This window comes from Corylus avellana, chromosome ca3 (assembly GCF_901000735.1).
Source record: "Corylus avellana chromosome ca3, CavTom2PMs-1.0".
Lineage (NCBI taxonomy): Eukaryota > Viridiplantae > Streptophyta > Magnoliopsida > Fagales > Betulaceae > Corylus > Corylus avellana.
The window spans coordinates 10,186,886-10,206,351 of NC_081543.1; the positions used below are offsets into that span (position 1 = coordinate 10,186,886).

At 39.9% G+C, this 19,466-nt stretch overlaps 1 protein-coding gene across 1 annotated transcript; it reads right to left on the reverse strand.

Moving 5' to 3' along the window:
* Positions 1-52: 52 nt before the first annotated feature.
* Positions 53-17,188, reverse strand: LOC132174052 (uncharacterized; the record flags this gene model as incomplete). Its single annotated transcript, XM_059585763.1, is given in 15 exon segments — positions 53-159; positions 4,822-4,977; positions 5,317-5,425; positions 5,587-5,780; positions 6,516-6,636; positions 6,739-6,826; positions 9,960-10,029; positions 10,133-10,253; positions 11,075-11,242; positions 15,235-15,420; positions 15,644-15,730; positions 15,805-15,947; positions 16,020-16,188; positions 16,467-16,562; positions 17,106-17,188. Coding segments are annotated over 15 exon segments (1,898 nt in total), but the record flags the coding sequence as incomplete, so codon positions are not given.
* Positions 17,189-19,466: the final 2,278 nt, after the last annotated feature.

Genomic DNA, 19,466 nt, shown 5'->3' on the forward strand with positions numbered 1-19,466 from the left:
TCAAAACTATACTTCTCCAATAAAGATTGGCACTGACAAGTAATTCAGCAACTCACTCAATGACATTGTATTCCTCAGAACATCCAGCAGATCGGTACTCAGTGCCACTATATTCTTCATACCCATTGATATCAACCCTGCTGTGGAGCCACTGCGTTCCTGCATCCATCATTACATGGTAAAACAAAGCATTGACCATAAAGACCAGATGATGCAGATTACATTCTTATAAAGAAGTTCATTCGGGGTGCTCTAGGAATCATGATTGCAGTATCTGACATGAACAATTTGATGGATATTGTTCTCTCCACTTAATAAGCTACTTTAATCAATTGAAAGTGCAAACACAGGTTGAGTTGTGGAGACCATGATTGACGTTTCATATAAACCAATTACAATCTTACAAAATTGCTATTTGGAAAAAGTAAAAATAAAATGGACTATTTGATACAAACCTTAGGTAAAACTCACCTAAAGCCAATCTTAAGCATATATATATAAACTCTTAGGCACCTTCTCCCTTACCAAACCGAGTTTCAAGAGTGAGTTATATCTAAGGTTTGAATTATTTGATATTAGAGTCAACACTATGTCGAGTATGGAATCGGATGCAGCTTCTCAGATATGGGATCAAATGAGTTACATCTTTGTGACCAAGTCACAAGAACAACTTATAGGCTGAATTAAAATGTCTTGGGATTATCTATGGGCATAGATTTCAATCATTGAATGCCAATAAGTGAGTGAAGCCACCAAAAGAGAAAATGACTAGGATCATAACATACCTTCACACTCCACAGCCGAAGTCCATGACGACCCACTCTATTGACATTAATCCGATGGTAGCCTTTTTCTCTTTTGGTGGCTCCACTCACCTATCAGTATTTAATACTTTAACATTATGCCCATACATAATACCAAGACATTTTGATCTAGCCTATAGATTGCTCTCTCTGAGACTCAGCCACAAAGCCGCAACCCATTTGATCCCACATTCGACGAGCTATGTTTGATTCCACACTCGACGTGGTGGTGACTTTGATACCAACTGATATAAGCCTTAGGTAGAACTCACCTTTGAAAACCAGCTTGCAAGAAGAGGGTGCCTAAGAGCTTATATACACAAAGTTAAAATTGCACTTAACCAATTTGGGACACTTAGTGTAACACCCAAGAAAATTAAAGGATACAAATAATAATAAAATATATGTCCCGGTCATTTTGGAATGAAGCATTGTTAGATCTAAAGGTGTCCAATTAGTTGAAATTAGAACTTAGGCTCGAAACTTAGAAAATTTGCCTCATTCGATAGGAGGGTGATCCCAATCAAATGGCAATGATGCCACATGGCAGCTAGATGCGAGCGCGGTTAAATGAATGGCCAAGATCAAATCTGAGTGATCAAGTCTGAATGGAGGAGCATCTCCACGTAGATCAACAATCTTGATTTCATCATGTGTCGAAACGACTAATGGGACACGTGTTTTAATGCAAGTGCAAGTGCAAGTTCGTGTTCAAACGGGGAAGCATCTCTACATGTCAAAAATTGTATGGTGTGATGTGGCGCTGACACAACACATATTTAATGAAGCTGACTTAGCGACGCTCAAACAGAGGAACATCCCGTTCAACCGCCAGTGTACAGTACCAGGAAAATTGCATGTTTAAAGAGATGGAAGTTGAAGGAAAAACTTGCATTTCCTTTCAGTCATTCCAGCAACTCAAGTGAGGAGAGTTTTAGTCATAATTTAAGTGTTTTGAGTGCAGAGAAAGTGAGAAAAGAGAGAGAGAGAGAGAGAGAGAGAGAGAGAGAGAGAGAAAGAAAGAGCTTGGAGGAAAGGTAAAGGTATAATTCCTCTCTTTGCTCTCATTTCAATTCCGTTAGGTTTATAGATGTTTATATAATGCATGGAGGGCATTAGGAAGTAGTTGTGTTGGTTAAATGGAAGCTTGATGGTGTTGTTGGAAGAAAAATAGCGAAAACAAGGGTTCTCGTGAAAAACTAAGGATTTTTACCGTAATAATGATGGAGTTTTAGATGCATGTGGAGTTGTGAAAGATTGTATGGTATGAAAGGAGATTTTAGAATGATAAAAATTGGTTGTAAGGGATTTTTTCACGTTGGGGTGCAGTTTCTGCACATTGTCATTGGAATGGTGTTGATGACATTCGAACGAGGCAATATCCAAGAGCTTCGGGAGAACAAAACTGAGGATTAGAAAGCCCCACTCGCAGCTGCGGGTGCAGTCCATTCAACTGGGACTATCCATAGCTGAAAAGTAAAGGCCTTTCAGGGAGAAAGGATTTTGAAGAAAGTTTTGGAGATACCAAAAGGGATGATGTCTAATTAGTGATTATAACATAATGCAGACAAGCACACGATACAAGCATAAACGCTTGGGCAAAGGAAAGGAATAGCGAAAGTTGTAAGTAGAACACTTATGACCACTTCATAAATATGTTTTCACATTGACATGATTTACTCATGATTATGAGCCCTACCTATTTAGAATATGTTAATCAGCAATATCTTACGTTTCATTGTGTTTTACAAGTGTGTTTACAAGAAAAGAATTTGAAAGAGAAGGATTTCAAACGACTAAAAGGGTTATGAGAAATGGAGAGACTAGTGTTAAAGAATAACATTTTCTGAGAAATAAAATGTAAAGTAAGGTTTTATCAAGAATAAAATTTTGTGTGAAAAAATTGTTCTCTCACGATCTAGTGTTGAGTGGGGGTGAAACGCTCAATAACCCCAGGGCTAGAAGGGGGAATACAACTAGCAAACACAGCGTTAAGCGAGGGAGTAAGCTTAACAACCCAGTGCTAGGAGGGAGAGTATGCTTCACAAACCCAGTGCTAGAAGGAGGAGCACGATTGGCAACCCAGCATTAACTGAGGGAGTACACTTAACAAACACAGTGTTAAGTGGGTTTAAACACATAACGACCCAGTGTTGAAAGGGACGGTACAAGCAGCGCATAATAAAACTGAAATGATCATTTTGATTTTTTATGTCTTTTTTTTTTTATGAATTAAAAAACATAAAATTTTGTATATGTCATTATGATGATATATATTGCATGTCTTAATTTAAATATTGTTTCTCATTATTATCCGATAACAACTATGTTAACATAAATATGTAAATGGTTATGTTAATATGATTCTACAAAAGAAAATGCAAAGATCAATGATAGATTGAAATCTATTATGAAAGAAAGATCTCCCTGATTTAAATATTTTTCACTGATGATTTCACTAAAGCAAGATTCATGAAAGCCATGAATCGGTTTTACATAAAAGTGAACTTGTGGTTTCAAAAGGAAGAAAAAAAAAATAAGATAAGCTATTTTTCTGGTGCACTATTGAGGTAAAGTAGTAATGTCACTTGGAATATGCAAGCGTTCAATCAACCTAAATTGGTCAGGGCGCTACAAGTTGGTATCAAAGCAATCGGCTATAAGGACCCCTATGAGGTTGTGTCTATAGGATTAGAGTATAGGAAATGACGCCAGAGCATAAGTTATGATCCAATGAGGTATAGAACAGGAAGGAACTAGGATTTGCCTGCAAGGAGATAGGGAATGTCTAATGAAACATTTTTTTTGCAAAAGATGTCACCCAAGGACGTTCCAAAGATGGAGGAAAGGAAATACCAGCCCTAAAGGAGTGTGTCTGCGGTTAGGCATTGGCCACCTTTGTGTGGACTAAACACATTGCACCTTAGACAAGGAGAGGCTCAGATAATAGTCCAATTGCTGGCTCGGATTGCAGAGGGGTGCCTTCATCAAGACAAGGGGGAGGAAAAACCTCTCCCACCTCGATATCGAGGAGGAGCCTAGTCCATCTGGACAGGAAGAGAGCACGGGAAGCAAGGGCGCTACTAAAGAAGGTTAGGGCTAGGGCTAATAGCCGACTGATTGGGGAGAGACTAATATGCTTAGTCCTTGTGACTAAAGTGCCCCTGTAGCTAGTAGTTGTCCTATCTTTTGTAATCTATTGCTTTCCCCAAGTCTTCGGACCTTTTAATTAATGAAATAACCGCCGCACAACCCTTTTGGAAATATAAGAATTAATTAAACAAACTGACTTTATAGGCATAAGGATTATATAGTGGCACCTCACCACAAATAAATGCAGGAAAGGACGAGAAAATTTCTTTCCTCAAAAAATCGGTTAAGCCTAGTTGACGAGAGAACATTTTGGGAGCTAGGGTAGGATAACACCAATTTGAAAATACCAAGAGACTAACAGCGCATTGATAGTGCCAAGCAATCAGATAAACATGTAATAATTTTAATTGAAACGGCTAGTAAGAGGAGCAACTGAGGGAAACGGGTTGAAAATGGTGACAGGTGGAGGTCTCTCGGTTTGAGACAGGGTAGTTGCAACAGTGACTACCGTGAAGGAGATAGTGACAATAATGACATTATCAATTTCCTCTTTTTCTGCAAGTATCTTGATATAAACATCTCTTTCCAAATTATGGATTGCACCCAAAAGACGAAGTCAGATTACTGGATTGCAACCAAACCACAAATTCAGATTAAGGCCGCCATACTGAATTCCTACCCCAAATCTATTCCTCTGATGCATTGTGATCTATGTTATACCTCCAAAACATATAAATCCTTTAAAAGACATCTACCATATTTCTCAATACAAACATTAGTTATTATGTCAGCTCAAGGCACAGCCATCTCAGCAGTGACATTAAAACAATCGATCATATAAGCAGAACTTCCATTCTCAAATATTTTCACAAAGGAAGGTGCATCATAAAAAGCTTGTGGAAATAATTCCATTCAAATATATTACCCGAAGGAAGGTGCATCATGGAAATAATTCTACCCCCAATCCAAGGAACTACTTTCAGAATCCAATCACCACTTTTCAGTTCAATAGGAGTCCTTGAAAGTTCTACTCCCTTTTGTCCAGAAACCTCTTCCACATCTGGAATTTGCTTAGCACTTTCTGCAGTTAACAACTTCATCAGCAAAAAGCATGATAATCTAAATATTAACAAATAGCATTCGATAAAACTTATTTTTAATTATCAATATTGTCCAACATATCAAGTTTATGGAGAAAAGAAAAGCATAAAGACATAAGAAATCATAATGCAGAAAGAAATGCATCGGGAGAAAGATGAATAAGCTACTAAATAAAAATAAAATCAAATAACCTATGCAGAAGGTTTCAGTAAAGACATTGCGGTCAAAACAAATTAGAATATAGCCAGATTAATATGTAAACGTAACCAGGAAAAAAAAAAGGTTGAGCTAGCACAGAGCCTTGAATAAGCTGTATTACCCAAACTAGTCCTGTAATGCTTTTCAGTGGTAGAAACCAACTTATTTACTTCCTCTTCTGAAGGCATCATAATTTGCAGAACTTCTCCATCCACGCCCCACATATCAAGCTGTTAGAGGTACCCAAATTTCAAATGAAAATTTTGAAAACAGAGTACAAAGGATCTTAATTTACTACAATATGCATGTCTTAAACTCTTCAGCATTGTCCCTCAATTTTTTTTTTTTTTTTTGATAAGTAATAATTGTCCCTCAAAAAATTATGACATACCATTGCGCCTCCACCAAGCAATAACTGCACATGCAGACGACGCTTTGGCCTCTTCCATAATCCTTCAGTTTTGGAAACTCTAACAGTAACAACTGATGAATGAAGTTCAGCAACATAGTGTGTCAACAGATATTCACCTCTAGTGAATTCATATCCATCACCAACATCTTCAAAGAGAACACCTTCAGCTTTTCCTGTAAATAAAAAGTGATGTGATGCAGCACGGTGTAGTAGGAAGCTGAAGCTACAAGCACAACAACTCACAACTGTTCCACAAATCCAAGAAAAATCAAGGAAATGCAGGAAAACTGAAAAATCACTCCTTGAGTGTTTCTTATTGAGAAAACTGAAAAATGCCAAGTCTAGACAGTCAGACCGTCCTTATTGAGCTTAAATAGAAGTAGGGTCACAATCCTAAAAAACAAAATACAAAAATACCTTTATTGCAGGATCGATTGATCAAACCTTAATTCCAATTGATCGCAAAAATAAAAATAAACACATTGCATTCACGATCGAACCAACTAAGATCGAATTATCGATCAAACCTCTCTAGAATTACTACTAAAGGACCCCATCACTTCGATCGATCAAACTAGCAATCGAAGCTGTCAGGAATTAGTACTATGCAGCACCTCATCCTTTCGATCGATCGAACTCTCCATCTCAAACTTCATGAAATTTTCTTGGCTATATGATCTACATCAGTATGTCCCTAGAGCAGGAGGCAATTTTTTAAAGCCAACCTAGCATCTTAAACAATCCGTGCAAGACTGTAAATATGGTGGGAAGAAAATCCATACCAAAAACACTTCAGGCAACCAATCATGCTTCAAAATATGACCTGAATCTGGTGCACTAAGTTTATTGGCATCAACAACTGAAAAATTCAAGTCCATTATGAAGAATACTGAAAGCAATAAACTTACCATGTTGATCTAAAGCCACAAGAAGTGTCAAGTCATCTGAAGGATTGGCTTCACCAACATGCTGATGAGGAGGACCCAAAGGTATAATTGATCCACCTTGTAAATATAAAGCTGGCAAATCCTGTCATGTCCAAAAAAATAGAAAAAACAAGGAATACAAAGTATTGATAATAGGTAAACATTGAATTTCAAAAAGCAAAGCAAAATGTGCAGTAATAGATACCGGATGCGAATCATCAAAGTCAAAGCGTAGCCAAATTCCCTTAGGAAAGGCACAGTCCAATTTATCCAAGCCTTGACCACGCATAGTGCTAATCAAGATCGCAAGGATGTTAGCACAAATTGCATTTTTCAAATCAATATATAGCTTGAATGCAATGAAATCAGAGAGCACCAAACAGACCTTTATTCTATACAGGCTTATGATTACATATTCAAATTCAAGGGGGCTAAACATCATATTTGCACTTTCTATTTTTACTTGCCTCAGTAATGCCAACAGTACATGTTCAATGTGGAATAAAGTTACGTGCGAGATGCAAGAATCATAGGAATCACAGCAATCTGATAATAGAAAGGCTAGTAATATCTCATTGTAATGGTTTGTATACAAAGGCTTCACTTTTTTCAGTAAAAAATGAACTCTTGAAAAAGAAAGGGTTGACATTGTTGGAAGGAAGGAGATCATCTTTAATATATATATATATATATATTGGCTGTCAAAAACTAGAGCACACACCCTTAACCTCCCGAGAATTATCCTCTTCAATGGCGGTCAAGAGAGCCAATTGTCTGATCGACCTTCCCCTCACAGGAAACCCCCACCACACCCAATCCAGAGGAGTGGTCAGGTGAAAATCCCCATCCTCCTCATCGTCCCCATCATCCCTTACAACCAGCACCGACAACGCACCCATTACTGTGGGATTATCTATCACTGCTAGAGAAGGCTGAGCCACAATAGAGGAGCACAGGTTGAAGAACACCCCTCGCCAAAGGGTTTTCCGGAAAACTTCTCACTATAGGTGGGATGTGAATAATTGCCAATGAAGTCTTGGCTGCGATCTCACCAACCAGCATAGAGAGCAAGCTCAGGCTGGAACCTAGAGGAACAGCAAGCGGAGTACTAGTCACTGACACTGCCTCAGCGATCAGATTAACATCCATCTTCGCATATCTACTGTCCTTTAGCTTTTGGTTGTAAAAATTCAAGGGTTTAGGTGCCGGTGGTATTGGGCGCTCCGAGACAACCGTCAAAGCAAAACCATCAGACCAAAACCCTTCAACCATCCATGACCTCTGGCAAGCTAACAATGGACCCACTACCAACTAGCGACATCTGGGCTACCACCGACCAAGTCTGGGCTACCACCGACGAGGAGGAAACCACCACATGCGGAACCCAAAGGGAGCAGAGAGGATCCACCGCCTTCACTTGAGAATACTGGACCAAACCCAACCTGGTAGAGATCTTCAAATGCGGTCACCAGTAACATAACCACCTCCGGCGACGTGAGCTAAACAACTGAATGAAGCTCAAACCTTACCAAAGAAGGCCTAGTGTGACAATTGACAATCCATGTGGAAGCCATAGACAATCCATCACGCCGGACCATACCAAATGCGGTCGCCGTAGCCAGAAACACCTCCAGCGACTTCCCCAGTGGATCAACACTCAGGCATGCTAAAATCCCCACCCGAAGGAACATAGCCCGTAGGCTTCACCTCAACAACCAAACCCGGATTGGGTTTAGAATTATACTGAGACTTGAGCATGGTCTTGAGATTAGGGCCCAAATCTTCCCCCTTTTGGACCGTCCAACAAAAACGGGCATACAATTTCGCCCAAAACCTAGAAAACAGCCCACACCCTCCAACCCGTCTAGAATACCCCACAAGGCCCTAATTACCTCCTCTTTCACCTTCAAGCGTATCCCCTTCCATGCCCAAAAAAGGGATTTCATTTGCCTCTTTCCAAAACACTTGCCATCCCCTTCGTCTGAAGCATCAAATAGGCAAGTCATTTTTCCTTGAGTAGAGGGCTCCTTGCCTTGCTGAAATTCTGCCCCAACGACTGCAACACCAGCTGCACACTCAACAATGCCTCACTCAAAGGACCAATGTTGGGTGTCAGAATTATAACCCAATGGATTACCAGCTAAAAGCTGGTCTTTACCCCATGGTTCACCAAAATGCATCGTCGGCAACTCCTCTGACGCTGGAAGTCTAGCCTCCACTCGTAACACCACCACATACGACGTCTCACCCATATCCACCCCAAGCCCAACCTTCATCCCATAATTCTTCCCCGCCGGAGAAGGAACACCAGAAGACAGGACTGTCATGGCTTCAAAAAAACCCAGCACCTTGCTCAATTCACCAGCAGCACAGCTCCATCCCCTCCCTTCGCGCCCCTTTGGAAGCAAAATCAGCCCATTCCGGCCACCCTCTACAGAAAACTCCCAATTCCAAAAACTGGCCTGCCCTATTACCACCTCTCCGGACAATGATCACCTTCAAGCCCTCCCGGTACAATTTGACGAAATCCTTAACCCCAGAGTATCGCAACACCATTTCCACCATCGCAACAAGCCAAACAATACACTAGACACCCAAAACCAAAAAACCCGGCAAAGCCCCTCCAACTAGACCATCGCTTGCCCTTCCTTCACCAAAAATGCAAAAGATTTTGCCTCCACATTGAATCGCCTCTCCATAGCCTCGTCGTGTGACATCCCCCGAGAGAAGGCACACCGAGCGCGCCTCCTAGTGTCACTCACATCGTCGACGAAGTGGATTAGCTTGGGTCTTCAAATAGAAACCCACTCCCTCAAAACACCAACCCACTTGAAACACGACGCGCACCTTCACGCTCAAAGGTTGCAACGCCTTCAATTTTCCAGTGAACCAACCTGAGAAAATGGATGGTTTTTGTGAGTTGGAAATGACAACCGGCCGCGTGAGTGGGACTTCACACACCGGAGAAGTAAATTACCTAAACCTCCAGAGACTTCTCGATTTGGACCAAGAGTAGCCAAAGGCCACTCCAAAATGACGAGGAGGAGAGAGAGAGAGAGCTTGGCGACGAACTGGACCACAACCCTAGCGGGACGCACTTGCACGCACCACCACTAGATAGACAAGAGAGAGAGAGAAAAAGGGGGGGGGGGGAAGTAAGAGAGGGAACCGATTGAGTTTTTTGTAAAGTACTATACTTGACTCAAAATTATCGACACATTCATGATATTGTAATAGATTTGTAGAGAAAGCAGTTGTCCTTAAAAGATCTTGACTAGGTTCACAGATTCTAGAAGTTCTAAAAATTAGTTCGATCCTAATCCGCAACAAAAAAATGTAATGCCAGAGGAAACCAAGCCATATATAAACACGTATGAAGTTCTACAATCACCTAGTACTTTATATGTGAAGGAATAGAATGAGAACCTTGCATATACTAAAACTGAACCCAAAAGAAAAGAATTTTCAAGCTTCCTTAAGCTGGGATCTTCAGGATCTGCAAAAGAAATTAACATAACATTACGAACCCCATAAACAAAAATAATACATTCGTGAAATCAATCAAATGGAATTGATTATTCAACGGCAGGAAAACCCACCGGCGAAAAACGTAGGCGTTGCCACTGGAGTGCCCTTTGTATGAGCCATATAAAAAAGAGTGTATATATGCGGTAAAAGGCGGTAGCGCCTTTTCAATGCTCGGCGGCAAACTTCTTCACACTAACAAATAAAACTGGAGTAAGTGCTAAACTAATTGCGGGTAGAACAGAAAAATAGCATTTTAACAGGGGCAATTAGTAATGCTTAAAAATAAGTAATACCACAAAGAGTCATTTCTATGCATTCAGTATGGAACAATTAGCATGATAAGACAATTATACATCATGTGCAAATTATTAACTACACCTCATATGAGATGACAATTCATACCATTTCATATTGCAGAAAATGCAAAATTATCTTCTCAATTCTTGAAAGTAAAAAAAATATTTTTGGTAAGGTTTTATATTTGTATGGAATATTGAATATGTATCAGGAAGTATATACGATTTGTCATATCTGATAGGGGTATGGCACCCTTTTAGAAGTACAGATTCTGAATATTTGGTGTTTTTCTACACCTCTCATGTACTAACACTCTAGCATTCTCTTTCTTCAATAAGATTACTTACATAGAACATAGAACATTTAATGTTCCGGGTCCTATCCTATTTTTAATGCACGTCAACATTCTGTTCAAGGTGCTTTGATGTGTTGGCACTTGTGCAGGAGTATCCAAGACATACTACATAAGTGTTATAACTTAAAAATATCATTCTAAAATTTTGGTCACTTCTATGAAATTGGAGTATCCAAGTCTTCCAAGAGGTATCAGTTTTTGTTATAGATGCTGTATCAATATGGCTCCCTTTATAAGTATCAGAACTCAAGTGGTGCAATTAAGTGCTCCATGATCAATAAGTTAATATGTTCATTCACACACATACCACAGGTTGGAAATTAGTATAATGGTATTGTTGTATAGCTAAAGGAAGACAAACCTCTTCCCCGAAAGACCAGGGTTCATGGTCAATGGTGTCAATTTCAGTATGTCCACGGCAAAAAGGAAACATAGCACCTACGCCCATCCACCTTCCAAAAAGCTTTGGTGTTGCATTTCCAGCAAACCCACCAACATCAGGTCCTGAAAGTGGCTGACCACTAAGTCCCTGAACACAAACTAAAACCCAAATTAGAGCAGACTTACACCAAAAACTGAGCATGAACACACCTCTAAAGTAACTAATCTGGAAAAGAAAAGCATTTCACTACCTCCAAAACCAAACAGAGTCGAGGAAGAATTAAGAAAAAATATCTAAATGAAAGTTAGGATAAGTGAAGGAAGCTATACAGGAAAGTAGAAAACACATGAAAACAGAAATAGCACAACTCTTACTCTTTTTTTCAAATGAAAAAGAAAACAAGACCTAGTACAACACAGAAAAATGGGACAATGTTTTCAGAAGTTTGGACAAGAATGTCAAGGGAAACAAACATCACTACGAATGTCATTACTCCTTTCCATGTGAGACAAACATAAACACAGCTGTGTCAGCATTCAAAAAAGGAACTGTTTCACAGGCAGTCAATGGTATCACTATCATTGTACCCACACAAAGGTGAGTCACAATCTACCCTAGGCAATAATTGCATACACCTCCTTCTAATTGCCAAACAAACGGCCTGAATTTGGCCACAATTATACTCTTTCAGAGAAAAATTCTATAGTATGATACCATAGAGTAATTTTCATTGGCCGCCATGTCTAATCCAAGTTGCATTGTCCTACTTTGTTAAGGCAAACTTTTAGAGCTTCGTCCATTTTACTTTCCACTATAAAGACTCAATCTAGTTATGGAACAGTATACATAAAACAATTTCCTGATATTTTAAACCATGAAGCATTCCCCAATACAGGCAGCGAGAAACTTTGGACTGATTCCAATAATGGCCTTTCACCATTAAGGCTGCATGAGAGCTTATTAGAGCAAGGGGAGGGCATGTGGCTTGGTCGAGTTTTGTCTGGTTTCACATGGAAATCCCTAGACAAGCTATGATTCTATGGTTGGCTGTCAGGAGAGGCTTATTTAGGATCAACTTTTGAGTCACAGCATCATCTCTAGTAATTGTTACTCTTTGTGCCACACACACATGGAGTCACGGCCAGATGTATTTGTAGGTGCTGGAAGGACTATCCGATGGATATGCCATACTCAGAAGGGGAAAGACTCTAAAATCCTCTGATTTTTTTTTTTTTTGTTACTCTTTTAGTCTGTTTTATTTTGAAGGAATAAAATGCTTGCATCATTAGGTCAGATCGAATAAATGCCAGTTCTGTTCTACAGGAAATAACTCATTGTGTTAGAAACAAGTTGTATACAGTGAAAAGGGTGTCTACCAATCGGTAGAAGGTTTGGCCACAAAGAACCTGGATGACTCTTGATTCTTTTCTTTTTTTTTTTTTTTTTTTTTTTGTTGACATTGGGATTTGTTCATTTTGTTAGTTGTAGATGTTGTTTAATGAGTAGCCCTTTTGTATTTGGTTTAGTTGTTTTGCTATTTGAGCTTGTTCTACAGTCTGGAAGATACCCCCTGGGCTTTCGTTTTTAGCTTTTCTTTAATACACTTACCAACCAAAGAAAAAAAAAAACTAAGATGGTTCCTTTAAAGCTGATTGGAAGGGCTGTTTGATGGCTTAAGGTCATGGAAAGTTTTGGGTTTAAAGGGTTTCAAGGTATATAAGAGTAGAGGAAGGGTTTGAGGGTGTAGTAAAAGAGGTATGCTTTGGGCTTGCAGAGAAGGAAGGGAATCAAGGTTTTGTTGTGAAAGTAACGAATGAGCAGCACACCAAAGAAGGAGAGGAAGAAAAGAGAGGGAGAGAGAGAAGGAAGCACAAAGTAGGACCTCTTGAGCTGTTTCGGGCTTGAAGGTGAATATGGCCAAATCTGTTTGGTTCCAGTGGGCACGGTGGGCAATGTGGGAGATTTGGCCGGTATTCTAGGCTGCGGGACAGATTCTCTTCTGTTGAAATATCTTGGCCTTCCTTTGGGGGCTTGCTACAAGGCTAAATCCATATGGGATGACATTGTGGAAAAAATTGAACGCAAATTGGCCAGTTGGAAAAGGATGTACCTTTCAAAGGGTGGTAGGGTTACCCTTATTAAGAGCACTCTTTCCAATCTTCTGACATATGTCTTGTCTCTATTTCCCATTCCTGTTTCTATGGCTAGTCGTATAAAGAAGCTTCAACGAGAATTTTATGGGGTGGGATAGGTGACGAGTTCAAGTATCATTTGGTAAGCTGATCTAAGGTTTGTTCTCCTATCTCTGAGGGTGGTCTAGGGATTCAGAATCTGCGAGTGTTCAATAAAGCTTTGCTAGGGAAGTGGCTGTGGCATTATGCGAATAAGAGGGAGGCCTGGTGGAGAATTGTGATGGATGCAAAATTTGGTTCTGAGTGGGGTGGTGGGTGGTGTTCCATCGACACTTCAAGGCCGCATAGCGTGGGGCTTTGGAAGAATATTAGGAAGGGATGGAGGTTATTTTTTAGTCATATCAAATTTGATCCAAAGGATGGTTCCAATATTAGATTCTGGGATGATGTGTAGTGTGGCGGTTCAAGTCTCAAGGTAGCTTTCCCATTTTTCCTTACCTGTAATGAGAATCTCATTTTCCCTTGGAAGTGTATTTGGCGGACAAAGGCCCTTCCAAGAGTGGCTTTTTTCGTATGGACAGCGGTGCTAGGGAAGATCCTTACATTGGACAATCTTAGAAAGAGATAACTTATCGTGATCAATAGATGTTGCATGTGCAAATCGGATGGGGAGGCAATTGATCATTCTTTCTCCACTATGCGGTCGCCAGGGCACTATGGTATGCCATTTTCAGCCGTTTTGGATTGAATTGGGTGATGCCTAATAGGGTGGCGGATCTGTTTGCCTATTGGTGGACGAGAAGTAGTTCTTGGAGTGCTACGGTGTGGAAGATGGTCCCTCTTTGCCTTTTGTGGTGTTTGTGGAGGGAGAGAAATGCGAGATGTTTTGAAGATCTTGAGAGGTCTTTGGAGAAGCTTAAGGCTTTTTTTTTCTTCTCCGTGTTCACTTGGACAGCTGCTTATTTAGCTCCGTTGGTGATTAACTTTCCCAATTTTCTTGTTCTTTTTACTTCTTCTTCTTAGGCGTTCTCTTGTATACATCCTATGTACTTGGGTTGCGCCTCTCTGCACTTTTTGGTATATACAATATTACTTATCAAACAAAAAAGTAGGAACTCTTGTATCAAAGTCAAACACTCAATAGCTCATAATCAAAGTCCAAATTCTCAAGTATATGAGGCATTTTCATACAACTTTTTACTTTACAAAATAATAATAATAACAACAACAACAAAAAAGAGACGCTATAAAAATAGACCAATTCATGAAACTTATTATCTAGATGGGAATCAAGAAAATTCGAATGATTTATCTTAGATTAAATGGTCGAGATTTCGTTGGGCACTTTATTTTATTTCGATTGAATATTGTGAAAAGAAGAGCTGCCGACTCCAACTACGATCCATACTAGATCTGACCAACTGCCCATCCTACCTCCTCTACGTTTCTATTTCGTGAACGGAATGGGGGGAGGGATACATGTTACAAATAATAATAAAACTCAATAAAGATCTCTTAATATTGTTAGACCAAACACAAAGAAAGTAGCCCTAAAAGTAAAGTTTTATGCTGGACTTCCTGTAGAATTCCAGATCTGTCCCGACACATAAAAACAGCTACAACTTTGAAACGGGTGACCCTAATTAAAAATTGTTTTACCACAGACTCCTAATGACATGACCTTCAAAATCATATAAGACTAGTCTCAATACTGTGTTGCACATAAGCCCCATATATGAATAGCTTTAAGATGTCAAAACTGAAAATTACTGACGACAGCAACTTCACCCGTATTCCATGGCTGCATCAATGAATTTTGACTTCACATGCACATACCACCATATACGCAGCCCCAAAGTTCTCCACAGAATCACAAGATGAGAGACAAGGTTTGTAGAGAGTTGGAAGGAAAGGAAAAAGCATAAATTACAACGGAATGAAATGCACCAAAGCAAATTCCTGTCTCCAATTTTTCATCAGGCAAACAGGACTCCGAAAATTACTTACCAATTGAAGTACCATGGAGATACTCATATGAAGATGCTCCCAGGTCGAAAGGTTATCTCCTGTCCATGTTGCAGCATACCTTTGGCTACCAATAAATCCAGCTCTGGTGAGGACAAAAGGACGCTTATTTTCATTGGCTAACTTCATGCCTTCATATGTTGATCTTGCCATCAGCATGCCATACACCTAGAATGGGCAATACATTAAATGAGAAAACTTCATAATTTATTATGTCAGTCAAGTTCCTAGAAAGGATCCGGTGGTACCGAAGCGAACTCAACTAGTATATATCTAAGTTCAGAAATTATTATCAAAAACATGTTGACAGCCAAAATTCATCAAAAAGAAACTAGGGTTAACAACAAAAATAACAAGAAAAAAACACAAGACTAGGGTTACAGAGTAATACGTTGTGGTAATAAGAATGATTTTGACAACCTCCTAGTTCATCGTCTCCCCTATGGATATTGCTCTCAGGCATCGTTTTTGTTACAGTCTGAAAAGAAAAATAATTAGACCAAATAAAAATGTAAGAAATGGCAAAGTACTAACACGGAATTATTGAATTACCTTAAAAACAGCTGGTTCATTCATATCATTCCATATACCATCAACACCATTAGATATGAAATCTTTCACTAATCCAGCCCACCAGGAACGAGCTTTTGACTGTGTAAAGTCAGGGAAAACACAAGGCCCAGGCCACACCTCCCCTGAAGACGAATTGGAAATATTGTAAAATACCAACTATCAGAATTAAGTACCAGTGCATAAAGAAGGCATACCAACAAAAGGAGTTCCATCTGCTTTTTGAATCCAGACATCACTTTTTGAACCACTATCATAGACAGAATAACCCCCTTCTTTTTTTATCCCTGGGTCCAGCATCCAGATAGCTTTGAAACCATTACGGTGAAGATCATTTACCAAAGATTTTGGATCTGAGAAACGGTCCTGAAAGATATCATAATCGTCTATTTTCAGTGTCAAGAATGAAGTTAAAGATCTAATACAACATGACTAATTCATTCCCCAAGCTCACAAGGAACTATCTTCTGTAATTAAAATATTCTTCATCCATGAAGTATGCAACACAAGATAGAACCTAGTATGAGAACACTTGATGTAAACAGTTGATGTGTTTATTTTATGTTATTTCATTATCATAATATTGGAGGCATCTATCTACTTATGGCATTGTCATATAGAAAGATCGTTCAAAGAGGACATGCCTTGTCAAATGTGAAACAACGAAAACCATCCATGTAATCGATATCCATCCATATGACATCACAAGGTACACCTTTCTCCCGGAATGTTCGGGCAATCTGCAAAATAAGTTGTTCAATAATTAAGAAAAGAAAATGATAACTAATGATTAAACTAGAATTGTTGGTCAACAGCCCGAAAGTATAATGCAATGAACTATTCCCTCCTTCCCACAACAGGTGAATATTTGTTACATGACAAGAATTTTTTTAAAAAAAAAAAAAGAACAGAAAAATGTTCCTTCAATGCCCAATATCAAGTGGGCAACACTACTATACGTACATGGTCCATCTAAAGGTACTTTATAAAGCCTTGTTTATTTTATTTCATTAAGAATCATTTTTAAACTCTCATCTATAATGGGATGGCAGGGGTGAAAACTATCAGCATTTTGCTTCCTCCTTAGCAAAGAAATAGAGAACAAATTAAAAAATTGTCCATATTATATTTGTCACTATATAGTCAACCTTATTCACATATATCACCAAATAAAAAAATAGACAATGAAGCACTTGAACATACATTACCACAAGTATATTTGTATATATGCATGCCAGAAGGAGAGAGAGTAGCATTCATTTGAGATATTGAAATGTACCTACCTCAAGAACTCTCTTATCTAAATCATAACTCCACCGACATTGGTGATAGCCCAGGGACCACTTCGGGGGCATAAATACAGATCCTGACGAGAAACCACAAGTTATTCAGCATAAATCACTGATAAAATGATAAAACTTTAAGAATAAAGAATGTTCAATACAAATCGATTATAGTGATTCGTAGTCAAACGGTTCATGTTGACAATATGATAACCCAAAAAGAACGAATATTCCAAAACCCTTGAGGTCTTAATGTCTGACACATATAGATTTTGACATGGTCAAATATAAGTTCGAAATTAAAAAATGATTTCAAATTTCAAGCACAATCACGACATAGGAAGAGTACTGCTACCACTTCAAATAAAAAATTAAGAAAAGAAACTCACAATTGTGACCCATAATTTCCTAAATGTCTCTCACGCTCTTTGTTTCTCTAATCCCAGTTGCACCATCAAAATTCTCTCTCGCAAATCAATTGCGGCTATCTCTCTCACAATCAATCGTGGCCCTTGGTTTCAAAAAGCTCTGTTCTAGTGGGTCAATTAGGGCTCATCATAAGAGATTTTATTTGGGGGCAAAGAAAATGGGCACATTACAATATTTGAATTGATACATGAGCACATTACAATATTTGATTATCATGGGCACATTGAATTGTATAAGACCCTTCAATCAACAAATTTCAAGTTCCTTTTAATTAATTTAACTATCATGAGCAAAAGAGAAGTGTTACTCATGAGTTTTATAGGATAGAATATTCTTATAAGTGTTACTATTATGCTCTCTTCTCTCTCTTGCCTGTGTCGGAGCGTGAGGGGCGCGTGAGAGTTGGTTTGTGCTAGTTTAGATTGTATCATGGCTGGTTCGAGGAGGTGGTCCGTGGAGTCAAAGGAGTTTGAGGTTTTGATTAAGGTGGGGGCAGCTGGGGTAAGGATTTTAGAGAGGAGTAAGAGGTTCAAGAGGTCCATTTTCTTGAAAAAGGACGAATTAGCGTGGATGGTGAGAATAGGAGAGGCGCTGGTGGCTGTGGACAATTCAGAAGTTTTTTGGGATCAGTCTAGAGCTGGGTATCCTAGGATAATAGCTCAGAAATGTTCAAACAGGCATGGCTGTTTTCTGACAGTGGAGGAATTTGATGGAAGAAGGAGGTGCGGCTCAATCATCATTCCTGAAGGACGTCGTGGTTTTGGGTGGGATCGTTTCGTCGAGGAAATGCGAGTAGCAAACTCGACCCTCTGTGACTCTCAAGGTGTAAGTGAGAAAAGAGTGTTTAGGGAAGATAAGAGAGATAAGGAGGTGAAGGAAAGAAGGAGTTATGCGGAAACACTGAAAATGCCTTTGAAGTCAACTAAGGATTGTTGCGATTCTGTCCAAGAACCGAAGAACAGAGTGACTAGGAGGCAGAAAGATGGTTCTGACCACAGGAAACAGCAAGCTCAAGTTTATGGCAGCAAAGGGGTGGTTCTGTCGGAGACCCATGGTTCGACGTCGGCCTTTGGTGTTTCTGGGGTGGGTCCGATGAAGTTGCTCTTGCCGGGGAGGTCTGATACAGGTCAGTTTGGGTTTGGTAGCAACAGCGTGAAAAATGGAGGATGCATGGGAGTGCCGATAGGAGCTCCGGCGAGTCGCAATTCTTTGTCGGCAGGGCAGAAGGTATTGACGTCAGCCTCTGGGCAATTGAAGGGACGGGAGGGAGTGGTGAACCATGCTGGGCAGACCTACTCTGCTGTACATCTCGAGCTCCTCAACGTCAGGGAGACTTTGAGTTGTCTGAAACAAGAATGTGACGTGGGATTGCTTAAACTTGATAGAGTACTCAAGCAGCTGGAGGGCAGTGGGCTTGGGCAGGGAGGTAAGAAAGGTGTAGGCCAGCAAAATTTAGTTTGGAAAGAAAAGGGAAAGTGTGGGCTGAGCTCAAAGCCCAATAGCAAGATGAAGGTGAAAAAAAGAGTTGTTTTTAAGCCCAAAGGACTGCTGGGATCAGGAGTGGGCTGCTCCAGTAGAGAGGGACTGAATTTATGTCTCTCAGTTGAGGTGGCACTCAGGGAGGAGTTTGAGAAGAAATCGTTGGAGCTCAGACCTCACGTGGTTCAATTGGAGAACTCGTCGTTGCTGGCCGAGAAGCTTCTACCGGTGGGTGGAAGGGCTGGATCAGCGGAGAGGGGTATCTTCACAGAGGTTGCCGGCACCTCTGCTCGGGATGGCGTGGGGTTTATGGTCGGTGAGAACCCAAGCAACAGAGACTCCAACTCGCCGGTGCAGGGTCAGTCTACCGGAAAGGGAAAGGGCTTGTTGACTTATAGGAGAAGGCTTTTTGGGCAGAAAACATGGAATGATGTGTCGATAGGCACGTTTGCG